At 39.3% G+C, this 20,790-nt stretch overlaps 1 protein-coding gene across 1 annotated transcript; it reads right to left on the reverse strand.

The window, feature by feature from the left end:
- Nucleotides 1-3,731: 3,731 nt before the first annotated feature.
- ALDH7A1 (aldehyde dehydrogenase 7 family member A1) lies at nucleotides 3,732-19,675 on the reverse strand. The gene is made up of 18 exons (XM_066181401.1): nucleotides 19,453-19,675; nucleotides 19,297-19,350; nucleotides 18,267-18,332; nucleotides 16,557-16,637; nucleotides 14,184-14,307; nucleotides 13,441-13,573; nucleotides 12,786-12,830; nucleotides 12,371-12,448; nucleotides 11,411-11,508; nucleotides 10,362-10,403; nucleotides 8,660-8,754; nucleotides 7,663-7,747; nucleotides 7,268-7,374; nucleotides 6,482-6,598; nucleotides 5,947-6,044; nucleotides 5,709-5,782; nucleotides 4,944-5,019; nucleotides 3,732-4,211 (listed from the first exon to the last, which is right to left on the reverse strand). The coding sequence occupies exons 1-18, from the start codon at nucleotides 19,630-19,632 to the stop codon at nucleotides 4,157-4,159; spliced, it is 1,608 nt and encodes a 535-aa protein (XP_066037498.1). The 5' UTR covers nucleotides 19,633-19,675; the 3' UTR covers nucleotides 3,732-4,156.
- Between the last annotated feature and the right edge of the window lie 1,115 nt (nucleotides 19,676-20,790).

Consider the following 20,790-nt stretch of genomic DNA (forward strand, 5'->3'; position numbering starts at 1 on the left):
TGGAACATAAAAAACATTCATACAAAGAAGTCTGTGTTCTACACAGCTGGCTAGCAAATGCAAAGTTTGCCCTTGCAAAGGCTTTAGCCTGACCGACAGCGACACCAGGAGGAACACAAAGATTTTTAAAAAGGCTCTGCTATGCTGTGCTGTGGAAGTCCCTGTCCAAAATGCACATGCATTTTCCTACTATTTGGAAGAAAGTAATGAGCTGTGTGGAAAATCTGTCTTAATAATTTAATAGAAATGGAAGACTGCTAACCAGTATTTGCCTAACAGCTATCCATAAGCCAACCATGTTCAAAATGTGAGCCAAGATGCTTCTCACTTCAAGCAACACTTCAACGGCAGCAGATGTTTGCACACTGAGTGCAATTAATCCATCAGTTTTCCAACACCAAGCATGTACCACATGACAGCACAGCTTGCTGATTAAGGAATACCAAAGAGAAGACATTGAAAAAAGTCCTTACAAACTCACTGTTTTTACTCAAGAATTTGATTCTTTGTGATTAAAACATTTTACCCCTATATTGTGGGAATACACAAGACAGAGAGTAAGACAGACTTAATTAGCATAGCTAGTCTGATGATTAGGATGCCATGGCAAGGACAAACAGAATTTTGAGCTTAGGAGAAAATGGGATTAAACCTGCTTAAGGGAAGAGATTCAATCAAACCCCTGCAATAAAGATGTTGTAAAATGCATAGTTGCTTGTATAATTTTTTAACCTAATTTTTGTAGTAGAAATTATTAACTTTACTGAAATGGTATGTAAGTTCTTGAAAAACCTAAGTAAAATCGAATTCTGATCACCAAATCAGTCTTCCCGGCTCTCCATCAATCGCCGATACTATATTATAAGCCTTAATTTTTTTTCTGCTTCCACTAGGAAAATAAGAGTGCAATTCATGACCACTTGTGCAATTCATGATCAACACCTTAGTGCAGGACCAAAAGAGACAGCAATTCAAAAGAAAATCCAAGCACAGAAGTCTCCTGTAATTTACACTTTTTCACATAGTTACTAATGAAATCAATGCAGAGACACAAATGGGTTACTACACCTAATGAGTCTTGAATGCAGCACCTATACACGATTTCTCATACAGAAACATAGATTTCACAAATTAGAAGTTCTGGCAGCCATGTGGTTTTGAACTTACCCAGCAACAACACAAACAGAATGATGAAAACACCACATGAAAAGAAAGTGATATAACATGAATGGGCTGGTGTATTACTGCTGAAAGAAAATGGTGAACGCTTTCCAAGTTGCTTTAACTTCAGAACTGCAGGACCATTTTTTGCAAAATCCCAAGCTGAGACCTACTACTGGCAAGTAGTATTCTTGGTTCCAAAAAACCATCGCCTCTGCAAGAAGCTGATGGGACATAACAGGATAGAAGAGAAGCAGTTTACAGCTCCCATCCTCACATTTCATTAAAAAAGCAATTTCTCTGTTTCTAAGCAAAAATATTGGTAGAATTTTCATTTTTCTTCAGGTAAAAAGAAAGGAAGTTACTTGTAAGACTGCTCCCATCAAGGTCATTTCACAGTAAGCAATACTGTGCTAACAAATGAATTATTGATCATGTGTCATTTAACACTTGTTATTCACTGGTGTTACACACTCAGTGGTAATTAAGTTTATGCAACAGTGGAAGACGCTGATAGAATTTGTATTAAAATTGCAAGTTTGTTATGTTGTACATACCACTATCTCTTAGACACATTTTAAGAATTCTCAAAATTGCTTTCATTGGGTGAGATAACCCAATGACAGCTAATGCAGTTTACAATCTCCTGAGTGGACTTTCCAAATTAAAGCAGAAATTGAGAAACTGTGTGCTTACAATATCTTTAATCCTTCTTAGTTTAACTTCATCATAACCGTAACTACTTATGGGCACCCAAATGCTTCCAGAACATATTCTAGAACTTCTGCAGCAGTCTTTAAAAGACACTCTTCCCAGAGTCAGTTCACAGAAAGTCATTCACCAAGCCAATTCTAGTAGGATTGTTCATCACCACATGTAAGGAATTCAAAGCTGTCTGGAAAGAGAAGCAGCACTACGATTACCTGCTCTGATGCCACACTAGCAGTCCAGTAACAGTGCAGGTAACAGATCTTTGGAATTCTCATACTTAGCAAAAGTGGGGCAGAATTTGTAACCTACTTACAGAGAGCCCATTCTCTGCACACATAACATGGATCTAACCCACTCACTCATAACACACAGAAGCAGTTACACAAGTACTTCACCCTGAGTCCCCTGTAAGGCTACCCTTTAAAAAGTTTGTAATAAAAAAGGAATTATGTATCAAGGTGCCAAGTTAACCTTCAAAAGTCTAACGTGTTTGCTATGCAGTCACGTCTTGATCACATTTGTGAGTTTATTCCATTCATTTTAGTTTTCAGATGACTTGAAGACCAGTCAAAGATCAGACTCACCACACCAGTTTTGTTCAGTTCATGAGCTGCAGTCCCATATCTAAAGACAAATGGCAGAATCAACCTTATTCCTGTATATTGAACAACTGGATTTGAGAGATTATTTTACCCTAAAAGAGTATTTTACCCTAAAAAGAGCTTCTATCTTCAAGAAAAAACAGATGTGATGTGAGGCTATCCAAAATGAGAAGCAAGAAAAGAGAATCCTTGAACTAACTTTTCATTGTTAAGGGTTTCATAGTAACATTCAGTTCCACAGAATAGCATTAAAGAGTACAATTTCTATAAACTGGTGCTATTTGCTGAACAATTAAATTTGGGAATTGAATTGTTTCTTTTTCCTATCTGCTAGTGATTATCTGTCTGCTTAGGGTATGTCAGTTCATTCTATATGTTAACATACAACGTTCTTTAATGAAATGGCCAGACACAAAGAGGAGAGGATACTCCTGGCAGTAAGAGATTCAGTAGGAAAAAAAGCTTTGGCTGCCTCAAGTTTGATCTACAGAACATGACACCCAAAATACCTTGTATAACAGAGATGTAAAATTCTAAACACGATGCATTTTAAAATTAGAAAAATAGCCGAAAGGAGACCAGCTAGCATTGTGGTATGGTGGACTTTCAGCCCAGTTTGCATGGCACTGCCATCAAAACATCTTCAAAATAAATCAACAATCAAATCAGACTCCTAGAATCTGAGGCCATAATGAACAGTTCTGCCATGTTCAGAGATTGTAGAAATTTGGAATATGACATTGAGAAGAAATCCACAGAAACAATATATTAAGAGTGTCAAATTACTCTGTGGAAATCAGTTTAGTAGTCCTCAGTCTTTTCTCATCCCGAGTCCTGATCAAGACTCCTAAATGAGCTGTTGTTGCTTGTAGTCTCCAGTGGCCAAAAGAAACGCTTATTTGAGGTGAAACACAAGTAAACAATATGCCTTTCCCTAGAAAAGTATTTCCTCTGACTGCATCTCATTCTCATCTCCAGTCGGTTTGGTTGTAGGGTATCCCAAGAGCTGTGACAAACTGAATTGGCTCTAACCCTCTTAAATGTTAAAAGGAGATTCCAAGACACTACAGTAGACCTCTATCTCCCAACATGTGTGCTGAAAGTCTCCTTTCTGAAGGAGAGGCAGGAAAACTAACTAAAGCAGTGCTTTTAGCCCAATGATTCTTCCCCCAGCCAGCAGCTCAGTGTGTGAAAATGGATAGTCCACTGAATATTCCTGCTCAAAAACAGTGAATAAAACAAATGAGAAGCTCAAGATATTTCACAAAATGTACCTTTATTTATTCACTGAAAAATAGCCCTCTACTGCAGCCTAAATATCCCCCACAGCACCAGTTACCTGCAGGAAACATGGCACACAGTTTGAAACACAGACGTCATAGCTGGAAGTATCAGCAAAAGGTGGGGATGGTACTGAAATACAGTGTTAAGGCTACAGGTTATCCAGGCCACCTGAATCCAAGGCAGTTAGTTTTAGTCACCTCACTTCTTCCCAAAGACCACATACTTCTCATTTGAAGACTAAGTTAGTAAATACATACATAGAAAGTAAAGCAATTTAAGAGTAGCTGATTTTCTAATAGAATTGGTTTCATATAATTAATTTTAATCCCCATGATGCTTAGGAGCTGCTTGATTCCAAAATGCTAGGATGGTTTATAGCACAGCCATTCATAAGGTTGTTACTGAAACTTGATTCCTTGAGCCAAGGGCAAATCTTTGCTGTAGTTGATTGTACTGAAAGAGAAACAAGAATTTAGAGACCAGACTTAATCACTGAGACAGATTATGCAGTCCACTTCCTATGTACAAGCTTCTGATTCCTGTCACATCTAAACAAAAGACTCCTCTAAAGAAGTTTGCCTACTTAAAATTATGAACAAATTTTACTCCAGTTTTCAATTTAGCAACCGTGTACAGGAAAAGACCACATTTTCCATCATCTCTTCCTTTACGGAGAATCTTCTCTTTAGCTATGCAATCTCTTACTAGGAGAATGTCCAGACAGAAAAATCAAGGTGGGATTTCTCATGTTCACAAGACTTGCACGGAAAGGCTATGGAAGTCAGCAGAGAATACCAACGATCATCCACTATGGGCTGTCAGATTTGTGTAGATAACCAACATATAGCTGAATCATCTACCAGAGGCAATACTGGTGCCCTCACTGTGATTGCAGCTCATTGTATTTCCTGAAAAGTTTCAGTCATTTTTCAGATGAGTTTAAAATCAATCAACAGAGGGGGGGAAACCCCAAAACCACCTTTTTTTCCCCTTCTGGAACATAATGAAAATGTCTCTATAAAAGCCCTTCAAATCTTCTTCTACTACACATGTGAAGAAAAGGCAATTACACTCATAGATGGTTATCTCACATTCAGTAAAAATAGTAGTCTTGTAGTCAAAGATTTATATGTTTTGAACTTTTTGAAGTTCATTTGTATTTTAAATCTATTTGGTCTGTCTTACCAAGTAGACCGTCTCATATAAAGTTTCCAAGAATCACTTCCAGATTCTCTTCCCCCACCAGTGTGCTTTTCACCACCTGTGGCAAAAACATTATAAATTAAAACCTATTTTTGGACATGGAATCTGGACTAATTCCAGGATGTAAGACATTTTTATAAAAATACAGCGGAAAAACTATTCCTTTCCTTTGTCCTATATCTGAACTAAATTACCACCCCACACAACACACAGCTAGCTCTCTCCTCATGTTTGATGCAAAAAAATATAGAGGGCCTTGTTTTAAAAACATTTTGTCTTAACACAAGACAGGAGTACAAGAATGTGCTGGTTCTTGTACTGCTTAAATGGTAAGGTTAATACTCCTTCTTCCACTCCCTCACTTAAGTATACACAAAAAAGATAAATAAAAGCAATTTTTTATTAAAATATTTTCTCACAAAAATACTAAAGATCATACATCTTATATAAACTTGTCAAAATACACCAAATTGCTCAAGATTGTTTTAATTAAAACTTTTACAAAGTTTTCCACCCGGCCATATCTTTAAACACCTCCAGAATATATCTCTGAGTTACATTCCTTTGATGGAGGGGAAGAGAAGAAAATAATATACAGAATTTTTAAAAAACAAATACAGGTATCTTAAAAAGTCAACATCTGTTTTCTGCTACAGCAGTATGATTCAGAATTAACTTCACTGATTTCTTCACATTTAGCCATTTAAATGGATTGATTAACACCTTGAAGAAGCACAAGTAACATACCAAAAGCACCTCCAATCTCCGCTCCACTGGTTGGGATGTTAACATTCACAATGCCACAGTCAGACCCCTTTGGCCTACAAACAAAGATAAGGCACAATTCCTCCTTAGGATCAGGAAAGGCTCCCTCCCTAAAATGAGGGCTGTAAAATGCTCAACTAGCATTATGCATAGGTTTACAAAAGACATGAAACACTGATCTTATTGCCTCAGGAAAGTAAAAAATTAATTTAAATTATACCCAAGCCAGCGGAAAATCCTTCCTAAATCCTTGGTGAAGATACTGCTGGAAAGACCTTGTTTTACTTCATTATTCCAGGCAAAAACCTCCTCTTCCTCCTAGAAGAAGCATGTGTCAATGGTTAAGCTATGACTATCCAAAGCAAAGCAGTTACAAAGAACCTCTGTGAGAAAAACCCCAACATACTACAGCCATAATGCAAATGTACAGAATGGCACTGGGCAAATATACAAGTACCAATATACTGTCATTGCTGCACGAAACACAGTCTGCTTTTGAACAGATACGAACAGTATCAATAATGAACACTAACAACAGAAACCTATTCCTGTACAGATTCTCACTGCAACTCCAGTGCTCTTCACATAAAGGCAGTTACACAGTGGGGCCAACAGTGGTGATCTCACAGGGCAGAACAAGAGCTACCACTCCTTGAAACACTGGGACAATTGCATGGATATGACACACGTCTGAGATATGTCTTGTGACTCTACCGTTACCATCCTTGACACCTGTTTCCCCACTGTTACTTTACCTTAAATTTCAGCACATACAATATGGGGGCAAACGTCTCAGTGTGGACAATGGGCGCATTATGAGGAAGGCCAGTCACAATGGTTGGCTCAACATAGTTTCCAGGGCGATTTATAACCTTCAAAATAGTAAAAAATGGTTAAGTTCTAATCAGCATTCAGCTCAGTATTAGTGTAGGAAAGGATTCCTTCATGGTCTGACTACTACAGTTGAGAAATCAGGAATGGAAGGCCAGATAGCATGAGTACTTAAATTTTACTTGAGTATTTGAAATATAGAAGCATAACCTATGTCCACTAAGGACGTAATCAAATTGTAAAGTCTAGGAGCTGAAACTTCCTTTCTCCTACTTGTAAGCTACTTAGAATTTAAAGGTATAAAAAAGTTGCCTATGAAAGACAAGAACTTCCATAACTGTAAGCCAATGAAAAACACCCTGTGTGATGACATACAAGCGGTTGTCTTGAATCTCCAGTATTTCCTCAAGTTAGATTTTGTGAGGGACAGAACTGCAATTTTCCTCTGTTACATGTTTGACATCCACAATTTACGTTGCTGTTTTTATTTTCACTATCACTTGAAACTGGGGAGTGGTGTAAGAGTAGCTTCCAAATAGAACTGCCTTTACAGTACAGGATTGAAATTCAAACATTCTCAATCTGACTGAACTAACATCCTGTAGTGGCTGATAGGACAAGCTGAGATAAAAGCTTGGCCTAAGCCATCATGTTACTGTAGTTTTTTCCTAGAGCACAAACTGTAGCAGGGAAAATAAAAGTAAACTCACCTTTCCACCACATACCACAGAGCCACCTTGTTGTTTTGCTTGCTCTACTGCATCAAGGAACATTTTCACTGCTTCTTTGGTATGAAGTGGCCCATAAAGAGTGTCAGCTAAAAAAAAAAAAAAAAAGATCCAGAAGCACACTTTCATCAAAAATGTGTATGTTTGCAAATATTCTTATCACAGCATCTTGGAACTAACTGTTTAATCTGTCCAGGATGAGCCAGATTCTTCACCTTCCTTTCAGAGCTTGTATTCCAAATGAAACCAGGTACTTTCACCCCCTGGTAAATTGCCAAAATTAGATACTTTGGACCTATAATCACTTCAGAATTTAAAAAGAAAGAAACCAACAGCAACTTGTTTCCTAAACCCACGAGCTGGAAATAGCCACTTACAATCCCATGGATCACCGATGCGGACCTGGGCATAGGCCTTGGCAAGCTTTCCCACCACCTCATCATGGATGCTTTCATGGAGAAACTAAAATGTGGTAAGAAAGTTGTAAGACAGCACAGTCTATGTAATTATTCCTGAAGTACTACTGCACTTTAAAGGGGGCTGAATGAAGAATGGAAAGAGTGTTGTTCGCATTCAGCAAATCCCAAAATTAAAAAGAGATGGAGGCCAAGGCCTCTGAAACAGCACCAACACCAGAAAATAATGATGTAAAACATCATAAAGATTTAAAACAAGCCAAGAAACAAAAATCTGTCTTAATTTTACCTCATCTCAGATCAGTGTTATTGATGTGTCAACATTTCAGTTTAGTGCTCTAGAACAAACACTCAAGAAATTTTATTGCTGCAGTTTGAGCAATCACTGCCCATCCAATATACCCAAATCAATTAACCCACATCCATTTTGCCTAATATTTACTGAATCAATCCAACTCTGACAAGACTATACAGACCCTGGCTAGCACTACAACACTGTTAAACTGTTGAAACAACACTGTTGAAAATGTTTGGTTAAGAATTAACAATGAAGTAGGTAACACTTTAGGTAGGTAGGTAGGTAGGTAGGTAGGTAGGTAGGTAGGTAACACAAAGGCAACCCCTGGCTTTGCTGCAATATAAACACTGCATCAAAATTTGTAGTAGTCACAAGCAAAGCTCTGGCAATGAAAACAGAAATACAGAACTTGGCCAAGTACCATTTTCCTGACTTACAGCACATTTAAAAATACATACAAAGAAACTGTTTAGAGCTAGAATTACCCTAGAATGAAACCATATTCTTATTTCCCCACCATATTTATTTTTGACAAAAATGTGTTTCAAACATTATTTGTTGCTCTTCACAATATCAGGAATTCTTAGGCATTTCCTGAACCAATTTGGAATGAAGTTAAAATTCAGAGCTACCCAAGCCAGACAATACTCATTTACTCACCAGCCTTCTAGCAGTTGTGCACCTCTGACCTGCTGTTCCCACAGCAGCAAATAGAGCAGACGGCATGACTAGGTTCAGATCTGCATCTTCAAACACTTTAAAAGAATTAAAACATGAGAATGTTACTGAAGTAAAAAGGCAGTTTACAAGACTTAAGATGCTAAACAATATTAGAAATTGACGTGTTGGTAAAGAATCATTAGGAACAGTTGCACTAGCACAGCATGATAAAATACAAAGAAACACCTTCCAACTCCTACTGTTTCTTCACAGCTGGAATTAGACACACACAATTGGACATAATTATAGGTTTCAACAACTGAAGAGAGCCTTTTGCAATAAAGTTTGCAAATAATTTCAGCTTCCTTTTAGTACAAGAAACTACAAGCAATTTCTTGCCATTTCTTCACCCTGCCTGTCTCTCAGAGAGTTTGTCAGCAAAAAGTAACAATCATAAAGTGTATCAAGATGGCCTTGCAAAAAGCATAGCTAAAACACACAGGTGTACAGTAATATAGAACGCACAATGAGCTGAACAAATTTGTCTGGCTAGAAGACACTGGATGTTTTATAAAGCTCAAAGGATCCCCAAGATATCACTCAGCTTAACCAGTCCCACAAAGTTTCTTAAGCATCCAAAACTATTATTAACTTTCATTAAGTCTGGGACAAAGTCCAACCAAACAATCATTATGTGATCATTCAAAGCCAGTAACAGAAATAGCAGGACATTACCATTAAAAATAAACAATTTTCAAAGCATAAAACAAGTTTACACTACTGGCTACAAAGCAGCATAGGAAAAAAATCACCTGCTCAAATGTGATTTTCAAGAGCAGATGATGTAGCATCTTGTTTGTACTTCAAGAGAGTATTTATATATAAACAAGCACATTTGTCCAGAATATGAGATAAGTGAAACAAAAGGCAACAGCACCAAAGGACAGCAATTTAGGTATTTATTGAGCTTATATATTCTTTCTGCCATGTTGTTAACTTTATAGTGTTTATGTTATTTATCTAGGAACAGGATCATATCCTAAGGTACTTCAACCTGAAAAATGCGCTACTGAAATAAATACTTGCACATTTTTCTTCCAAGTACCATAAGTATCTTAAGCTTTATATATATGTACTTAGACCCTAAAATGCTAAAAATGTAGTGTTCATGAGATTAAATTAAAAAGTGCAGTCAGGCATTTGAAATGGATTCCCACAGAAATGATGGAGTCACTTTCCATGGAAGTATCTAGAACGTATGAGGACATGGTACTTGGGGACATGGTTTAGTGGTGAATATGCTGGTGCTGGGTTAAGAGTTGAAGTCAATCTTACAGATGTTTTCCAACCTTAATGATTCTACACTTAAAACTATCCTAAAATCAATCTTATTTAATTTAGCACTGTCCACAACCCATCACTGAAGCTTGCTGCTTCTCTCATTCAGTTCTCCTCTTCAACACTGATTACTTAAAAGACCTTGGACTCTCACTTTTTCTTAACACACTGCTCCCTCCACAATACCAAAGACAGAAAAACTCTACAATGTTCTACTATTCTATACAAACTATATATACTTTTAAAACCCCAGCATGGGGGGAAAAACAAACAAAAGAAACAGGAAAAACGGCACAATTAGCTATTAATATTTGCATACTTCCAAACATCATCTATGGGACTTAATTTCTACAGTGCATATTACCAATAATAGCATTGTTTCCTCCCAATTCCAGCAGGCTTCGACCTAATGAAAAACACAATATAAATTATGTCATGCCCACACATATTCATTTCACCTCAGCCTGAGATCACCTCTAACTAGAGCGAAGTTTCATGAAAGATATGGATATGTTTTTATGGATAAACAAAACATTTTAGAGATCACAGTCAACTAATCACACTAGCCGAAGCAGAAAATTACACCAAATACGACATCTATCACATGTTGTGAAGATACCTGCACAGCAGTTATGGCACAAAGAAGCTTAAAAAGATAGGCAAAAAACTAGCACTGAAAAGAAAAAGATGAAAACAGGAAAAATTTGCAGCAAAATACTATGACATAGATAAACAAAAAGGTCCTACAAAGATCGAAATGCACACGAAATTTAACTAAGCTCATTCATTTCCCTGACACCTGTTTACCTACAATCTGAGACAAAAAATCACAACCTACATCTGGGTGAATATTTACTATCTGTTCTGGTTTCTGGGGGGCATTTTTACACTTGTATGAACTTCAAATGTATGAAACCGAAAAAACGTGTTTGCTAGGTGCTGCTTATAAACTAAGAAGTTAGAATCCAACAGCTGAGATTCTTGCCTGTACATTTTTAAATATTTGCGATAAAAAGAGCACCTCAAAAATAATCTATTTTCTACTATATTTATCAGGAGTAAAGGTGAGAGGGAACACATTTATGTATTCTAGTCACATTGCAAAAATACCGTAAGCCCTGATTGATCACCCTAACAATCTTCATACAATTAAACACTAATGGACACCACCACACCTCTCCCCAAATTAACTGTAGGACTATGGATTTGTGGATAAACTGGAACAAAAAAAAAATCTGAATTGTAACAGAACCAACTGAAAAACGTTGTATGTATCTACAAGCATTTTCAACCCCCCATTTATCCAAGCCAAAAAAAGAAAAAGAAGAGGTAACATAGCCGAAACAAACTTATTTTAAAATCTTACAGGCACCACTGTGGTGGAAAGAAATAGAGCAGAACCCACACACTCACCAAATCTCTCCTGAACCATAAGTGCTACTTGTTTGCCCACTTTTGTGCTGCCAGTGAAGGACAAGAGGTCCATCCTCTCATCTTTTGCCATTGCTGTCCTGCACAATGGGACACAAAGCACTGCGTTCAACAAAAGACATGCAGACAGAAAAGCAGCTTACACCTTCCACATACATCAGCTTCAACCAGGGAGATCTTTAAAGCCAGAGACATTTCTTTGACACATCAGGTGACTGAGCTAATGGCAGGAAAGCTTCTTCTTAGCCAGAAAAGAGGAACAAGGCCGCTTCCATCCACCTTTTCAGGCCAAAAAAGCATCATCTGTAGTGGCACTGAAATTCAGTCTAAAGTATATCATGAGATCAGCTCCAATTGTTATGATCCATAAGAAAATAAGCAAATCTATGCTTTTTTTTTAATGCTTGCCATGTGCTTTGCTTTGTCTTAAAATACTCAAAAGATATATTTGAATATACATTTGTACTGGAGATTTCCTCATTGTAAACATCAAACAAAGTGATTCGGATTACACAGCTTCCAAGCACAGGTATACATCTATGAGCATGTGTAGACTCCTGCATGAGCATGGAAAAGGGGAATTATTCTCCTCCACAACTAAGCTAAAAGGTTAATGTACTATACATTGAAAACTTTCAAGAACATGGTAATAGGAACCTAATATTAGCTATATTCTTTGGGTGTAAGCATATGCAGAGGTGGAATATAAACTCAGTCATGTCTCTTCAGTAAATATCTGACAAGTTCTTTGCTTGCAGCTGATCTCACAACAGCAAGTAGACATATGTAGTGCAGGGCCAGAGTTTCAGAACAGCTGATAAGAATCAACTGATAAAAATGTACTGGGAGCTCCTAGAGACTAGAATAACTTAACAAGAAGTACCTCAAAGAATATTTTTTACCTTTTATAAAGCTTCACAGAACACAAGAAATGTTACTTACCCAATGTCAGCTCCACCACAAACCAGAGAGCAGATTGCTCCAGGCAACTTGTTATCCTCCAAGACTTTGGCAATTATCCTGGAATCAAAGATGCAAAAATGTTAGAGATTTCTGACAGGTGCAAATAGGGAATGAACCATTAGAACTGTCTGGGGGTTTTGGGGTAGTAGTGGTTTGGGGTAATTGTTTTCAAGAGTTAATATTAGATCGACAAGACTTAGTAATTACCTATTTTAAAGGGCCTACTTTTATTCAGCATTTTAAAAGTAAGTGTTATTAGTAGTGCACAGTAAGTATTTAAAATGCTAATATAAAGTAACAATGAACTTAAAGGAAGTATCACTATGATTTATTCACTATCATTTATTCTTTGAAGAAGTTCTCCTTTTTATTGAGATGTAGAACCAGAACTCACTTTGTAACAGCAACACTAACAAGGGATGTTGTAGGAGCACCCTTCCTAGAAAGAAAAGAAAAAATTACATTATCTTCCCATTCTTTTCAATTCTTTAAGAATAAGAAATAGTTAAAATAAGCAAATAATTCAAATAATTTTTAGGGTCTCTAATCTACAGCATGCTTTGTTTAGGCTGGTTTTCAGATATAAATTAAGACAGGAACTCAAGCATTTCTTTCTGCAGCTGAGCATTCAGAACTTCTACTTAAATCCATGTGGACAAGGCTAGGCCAAACTTTAGAGTGAAGGAGGTAGATGAAAGCAAAGCAGGAGACAGGACAGAAAGTAAAGCCACTTATTTAGATTTTTAATCTTAGCTGTACCAACAGAATATATTAACTACCACTGTTGCAAGCCTTCACCCTGGGTTCTTTAATTACAGGCCACTTGGCTAAGTCCTGGAGGCATCTGTACCATAGTACCTCACAAAAGAGGTTATCACAAAATTAAACAAAGGTGACTACAAAACAGACCTAAAATATAGAGAATTTAGGCCTACATTAGATAGAATCAAATATCCAGAAACGCCTGACACTAAATAACAATTTCATGTCTGAGTTAATAGCTCTCTAATTTAAAAATCCTGTTAGCCACGTGGAGAGCTAGAACTTACCAGAGGCAAGCATTTCCACAGATCATTGCAATTGCACTGTTCCACCCATAAACTGCCACGGGGAAGTTGAAGGCTGTGACGATTCCTACTAGCCCAACGGGGTTCCACTGCTCTAAAAGGGCATGGCCAGGTCCTGCAAGCAAAGCCACAACATAATGCACTTTTCATCCAATTAATACTTGTGGTTTTTTTAAAAAGGGAAAATATGTAAGCAAGAAACCTAGCATCACTCCGCAGTCTACCACAGCATTAGGTTGCAAAGAGCTGGACTGTTTGTGCTCTGCAGCTTACCTGGATCAAGGTTAGCTAGACTGTGCAAAAAGCTAATGATCTGACATACAGATCAGTTTTATAATTTAAGCTATTCAGTTAACATAATGATGATTTGTGGTAATCAACAACTGACAAAGAGGTCTCTCCCTTCTAATTACACTTGCAAACTTTTTACATACTTTACCACTTTCATCAATAAAGAAATCAAAGAGAATCTAATGCTTCATAGAACAGAGAAAATGGATGGACTGACCTGCTTATCTGTCACTTCATTAGGAACTTCAACAGCTGGCACTAATGCCCGCCACATCTATTCCTAAAGCTCCCTAAGTAACACACAGAGGAGAGATCTTGCTACACTACAAGACAGTATATTTAAGCCTCCATATCTTCATTTCTTTAAAGGAAAAAAACAAACAAACAATGAACAAAAAATAAACAAACAAAACCAAAAAATAACACAGACTTACTTTCTGAAGGCAAAATAGGTCCACCAATCGTTCGGGACAAACCAACAGCATAGTCACAGACATCAACATACTCCTGCACTTCCCCAACACCCTCAACAAAAATCTTTCCCATTTCCAAAGAGACCTGAAAAAATTCAGAGTAAGACCAACTTTTTTTACAAAATTCCCTTGGATCCAAATATTTTGTCTCCCTCTAATGTCAGGTGTACCTACACACCAAGAAAGATTTTAATACACACTTCTTCAGTAGAAGCTTCCCCAGTTATTCAGAACTTAGAGAAACAACTCACAAGACAACTGGACAAGGGTCATATCCCAATACAAAAGGAAGAAATTAGAAAAGTAAATTAATGGGGAAAAAAATGTAAAAAAACCCCCAAAAACTATTGAAAGGAACATCCAACACTAATGAGGGTCACATATTTAGATCAACAAAATCTTGGATTTATATCAGCAGACTTGCCTACATTGTGTGCCAGGCAAGGAACAAGTTGGAAAACAGGGATTACTCTGCTCCAGCAAAACAAAACAGCCACTTATATTTTTCACAAGCAAACTACTCATTTTACAACATGTCAAAGATAATCTGAGAGATTTCATTTGCAGATATTGCTGAAAATGCTTATACATGTTTAGTATTTTAGTAAACCGAGATGTTAAGAACCGATTTTCTGAAGTTGATCTTAAACTACATCCTTCTTTTAAAAAGATGTTAGATTTACTCAGTTGAAATATATCAGTGAGAATAAGCTGATATTTGAAGATATCTTCATCCAAAAATGAGAAAATTTGAAGATTTAGGAACTGAGAAGTCACCTACTCTACCTCCACTCAGTTTTGTAGTCGTGCTCTGATAGCTAGGAGTGACCCACATGCAGATATCACCTACCACTTTACACTGATGATAGTATTTTAAAAAGGCTGTTAAATGAGGAATTGGGTTCAAAGGATTTCCACAGGATTGTTCTCTCCATGTGAAAGTTAACATAAAGATGATTAACTGTATTTCTAAGATGCCTGTGGTCATCTCAAGACAGAAGGAACAGCCCCTATCTGTGACCAAAAACGGAGCAGTATCAGACATATTTACTCAGGAACACAGCAGTGGGTCTGTAAGTGCAGTAGAAACACCTGGACACTTCACCAGGGCATGGCAAGGTGAGGCTGGAAACTTCCTACAGTGTATGAGAATGATGAGTTTTGATATGGTTCCTTTTTCAACACCCTAAAGCCAGACAAAGTCCTAAAACCTGAGTACCTACTGCATGTCTTTCACCCTGAAATTCATCCTCAATCCTAGAAGAGCTGAACAGACATATTATCTGTTTGGGAAAACTAAGAAAATGTGGTAAGAAGCTCTAAGTTTACGGTTCTACTGTTTTTGAGCACAGGAGTACCTCAGTACTCTAAATCCACCACAGAAACTGTGCTGAGGAGACAACATCAATGGAACAGCAGAAGAAAGTTTTGAAGTTTAACAATATGGGCTTGACTCCACAAGGAGTTATTCACTGACAGCTGTTTCTGAACAGCAGCACAGACAGGCAAGGCCTGTAAAAACAAAGTGGAAGTACCCCACTTGTCTCCTTTTTTCCCCTAGTAACTTGCAAGAGTTTTATAGGAGTGGTCCTTCAGCCCTTATATCCTGCATGGCACTGCAAGACCATCTCATTAAGACCATCCCTACTTCTGAAGCCTCATATTTCCACATGTCATGTAGCAAAATGCTGCAGATACCAGAAAGAGCTCAAGGTCAAAAGCTCTGTATATTAGAAAAAAGTCTTTTTCAGGATACTTTTAGTATTAGAAAGTGCCCTATCTGACAGGCAGGAGGGAAAATAGCAGGGCAACAGTTGTACCACTCATCCCAGAGAGGCCCGTAATAAATTTCTTTTCCTAATATAAATTATCATTTCACAGAATCACAGAATATCCTGAGTTCAAAGGCACCCACAGGAATCATCAACTCCAGCTCCTGGCCCAGCACTATCCCCAGGAATCACACCATGTGCCTGAGTGCATTGCCCAAACACCTCTTGAACTCTGCCAGGGGTGGTGCTGTGACCACTTCCCTGGGGAGCCTGTTGAGTGCCCAGTCACCCTCTGGGTGAAGAACCTTTTCTAAACAAGTTACCAACACAGCTTCATGCCCTTTCTATGCCATAATACTTTTTTTATTTTTTCTTATTTTCAAAATTAAAACTTAATTAGGCAAGCTAAGAGAACTAGCAGCAATTATTTGACAATTGCTAAGGCTAGTGTTGCAGAGAAAACTGGAAGTATTATTAAAAAAACACCAGTTTTGACACACCCCTGGCTCTCATTCCCCACTCCCCCCACAAAAAATGTAAGCTGCTTCAGAAAATACCTTACCAAGCTTCCTAGAACTTTGATTTTTTGTCTCAGGGCATCACCAATCTGTCGCACTATTTCTCCACGTTTAGGTGCAGGGATCTAGTCAAAACCAAGCAGAAGAATCTATGTGAGACTGAAAATCTGTAACGCTGCTGTATATATACTGCTAGTTCTCTGTCCTTGTAGTAAGCAATCACTGCTCTGCTTTTTTGTTTATCCTCCCAAGACACTGATACTTGTTCATTTTTATCACATCCACTGTTATACAAGAAACTGTTTCCTGCCTCAGACTGATAATACTGCAAACATTTTGTCTGTTCAAAACTTCAGTTCCACTGAATATTGCCAAAAGCATTCAAATTGTTAATTCTGTTACTTCTTTCAACTATATCACCTGCAATGAAACCAAACAATCAGCTGCACCTCATGAAACAAGCATTTTTCATAAAAGTACACTTACTGGTTTCTGAGCCTTGAAGTGTACTTAATACCACACTTTCAAACTTTCTTTCAGTATGACATTTTACTTTGATAGCAGAAATTAGGACACATAGAAACCTCAATCATGAAAATATTAAGCTCATACACCAACTCTGAATATATTTTTGAACATGGTATCAATATGGTAAATAATAATCAATGGCCAAAATCAATTTGCAAACTATATGCAACAGGATTTACAGGTTTAAAACAGCACTTCTCAGTAAAAACAAGACTGAGGAGAAATGCATAAACCATGCAAACACATCTCTTTGCAGGCAATATCCTTCAAGTAAGCTCATTACTAATAACAAAATTCACAAATTAATAACAAATAGCTGAGAAAAAGTCTTCAAGAAACATTTGATGTGTTGATTCTTCATCTGTTGGATTGCTTTCAGATTATTTCCAAACATGTTATGAGTCAACAACATTATACTCACAAATTTTAACAAAAGAACATGGACTAGTATATCCTGAGGAAGTTGAGGAAGCCGTTTTGTTCATCCTGAACTTTGCTGTCTTCAGACAAGGTAAACTACTTTGCTGGCCAAAACATAGAGTGCACATCACCTTTTGAAATTCAGATTTCAGACTTTACCAAAGAAACAACAGGTAGCTGTAAGAACCAAGACTGGCACAGCCAGCAACAGAATGGGTACTGGCTGGACACAGCTGGTACAGCTGCATGAGGATCTACAGCTTGCTAAGGAGAAATAGCTATTACATATAACATAACACTAATGCTTTTGAACACCATAGCCGTTCTGTGAAATACCAAGACAGTGGATGAAGAAACTCCCCCCATGTTTATAACCAGCAGTCTCCCTCACACTACAAGAACAAGATGATCAACGCAAGATCAATACATCCAAGTACTCCACAGAGTTCTCCCAGAAGAAAGCAGGGGGCTATAGGAAGTGAAACATGCACAGGGATAGTTTACTTGCCACAAGGTTTCTGAACTTCACCAGACCTCTTGGCAACAGCTGACAGGCATAAGCCTTGGTAAATCTGCCAGGGTTTTCAAAACAAACATTTCCCACAAGTCAGTGTTCTCATCTTTGTACCCCAACAGTATCACACACAGATTATCTGGGTTTGTTTCTTGAGGTCTCCATTGCAAATTTTTGTTTTAATGCACCATATACAGTATGAACACATTTTTAAACCTCTACCTTACGGGGCAATTTAACAGTCTGTCTCTGCCAGAGATCTGCAATAAAAGAGAAGTCTCCATTAACTTACATCAGCCCAGACCTTCCATGCCTCTTTAGCCTTCTTTACTGTTTCTTCATAATCCTCCAAATTACCCTAAATGAAGAAGCACATCAAATTTAGGAAAAACAAACCCCCAAAAGAAATGCCACAAAAAAGCTTCTGCATCCAACTCAAGACATTTTTACAGAGTACTTGCACTACAGGATGCTAGCATCCTGACACAATTTGGTCCCAATATGGCAAGTTGTCTGAAGCCACTGTCAATGAGAAGCACGTGTGCTGCCTAAACTAAAAAAAAAAAAAAAAAACAAAAAACAAAACCAAAACAAAACAAAAAAAAAACCCAAACAAAACAAAATGAAAAACCACCACCCCCCCCCAAAAAAACCAACCAAACAAACCCAAGCAGAAATTTTTATTCGGGTGTTAGAGGAAGCTCCATATAGAATAACAGTCTTATACATGTTTATATATATACATATACGTAAGTATGTCCTACTCCATCAGCCTCACAAGGCATCAAGGACTAGTTGAATCCTAAGACACAAAAAGGATAGGTTAATACAATAGTGCTGTTCTTACAGTAAGAACTTCCACAAATTTACTACTTGAATGTCACGTTGCTCTCCTTCCTACTTCCTCCCAGGCCACTCATCCCTACTAAATAGGCATAATCAGTCCCTATTTTACAACTCCCCTCAGAACAAACAAAAAGGGAAGGGAAGGGGCTTTGCTCTTCCCAAAAATGCTTGCAAGAGTGCGAGGCTGAGAGCAGGAGACCAGAAGTAAAAAAAATAAAAAAAGGCAAACAGACTGTTTTTCTTCCCAGGAAAGCCGCCGGCATATTGCCAGCAGCAGGCCTTGGCCGCGACGAGCTCCAGCGGCCGCCCTGGACTCAACTTCGCCTGGACTCTGAAGTGGCATCGGGAGTTTCGTGCCCTTCGCCAGGCGGGTGGCGGGTGGGGCAGCACCCAAACCAGTGCCTCAGGACGCCTCGTTCCGGTAACGGGGCCCGCGGAACTCCCCCCGCCCCCGGGCTGCCCCCGGCCGCGCTCACCTGCCGGACGCTGGCGATGGGCTCGTTGTTGGCGGGGCAGTACGTGGTTACCACCTACAGCGAGACGGGAGCGGTGAGCGGCAGGGCCCCTTCACCCGGCGGAGGGGGCGCGACCCCCGAGGCCCCGCCAACCCCCCGCCCCCGCGTCCCCCGCACCTGCCCGCCGCCGCCCCAGCGCCCGTTGTACACGCCCGGGTTCTCCTCCTGCAGCCCCAGCTCCCGCAGCCACGCGTAGCGCTCCTGGCTGATCAGCAGCGTGGACATGGCGGCGGTCGACGGCGACCCTGCCCTCGACAGCGGCAGCAGCACAGCGAAGGCGCAGCGGAGGCCCAGCATGGCCAGCGGCGGCCAGCGAGCGGGGACGGGGCAATGGCGGCAGCGCCCCGCCCGCCCACGGCCATTGGCGGCGCCGCGCCCGCGCCCCCCGACCCGCCCCGGCCGCGGCCCCGCTGGCAGGCCCGGCCTGGCCCGGCCCCCTTCACCGGCCCCCGCTGACCCCGCCTGGCCGAGCCCCCGTGACCGGGCCTCCGCCGCCTCACACTGGCAGTGCAGCTCAGTCCGTGTGCTGTTAAAAATCTACCCACACTCTGCTTCTTTTCCAGAAGGGACGGCTGAGATGGGACTTCATCATTGTCCACGAGTATCTGAATGGAGGGTGGCGAGGGGACAGAGCCAGGCTCTGGTCAATGGTGCCAAGCAACAGGACCGGAGGCAACAGGCAGAAACTGGTGAACGAGACGTTCCACTTGAACATGAGGAAGAATTTACTGTGCGGGTTACTAAATACTGGAACAGATTGCCCAGAGAGAGTGTGGAGTCTCTCACTGGAGATACTCAACAAACATCTGGACGCAAATCTGTGCCATGTGCCCTGGGATGACCCCACTTAAACAGTCAGGTTGGACCAGATGACCCACGGTGCTCCTTTCCAACGTGATCCATTCTGTGATGCTGTGGGATTCCACATGCCCTTCAAGAGCTGCAGGGACAGAGGAGTCCCCAGGTCAGGTATTTCTAATTGCTGCAGAAATTAAGAACGGGGACATCAAAACAAGGGAAAAAACCTGTAGCTATTCTTATGCAACAAACAGTAATACCTAGGAGTATGCACAATTCTTTCCATTCTCCAATAGCATGCTTGAATCTCAGTTAAAAATCTCAGTGTCTTTGACTTCTGAGCCAGCCACTTTACCTACACGCCATACTTGTATGAAGTTACAATATTTTTCTTTCCCATATGCAGGACTAATGCACCTTCTTGATATGCACTCACCTTGCAAAACTGGAAGTGATTTCTACCCCATATTTTTACTGTTATTACACTACAGTGGCTTTGGAAAGTTAGATTACTCATTGTGATCATGAAATATTGTTTGTTTCCAGGAATGCAATATTTTCTGTACGACCAAACCAATGATGAATAAACCCTGATACTAAGATCTCAATGTCTCAGCACATACTTATAGGATAGAAGAGAAATGCCACTGGTCTCAA

The sequence above is a fragment of the Chamaea fasciata genome, unplaced genomic scaffold, assembly GCF_029207755.1.
Source record: "Chamaea fasciata isolate MVZ Bird 193981 ecotype frontalis unplaced genomic scaffold, bChaFas1.0.hap1 SCAF_4, whole genome shotgun sequence".
In the NCBI taxonomy this organism is placed as follows: Eukaryota; Metazoa; Chordata; class Aves; order Passeriformes; family Sylviidae; genus Chamaea; species Chamaea fasciata.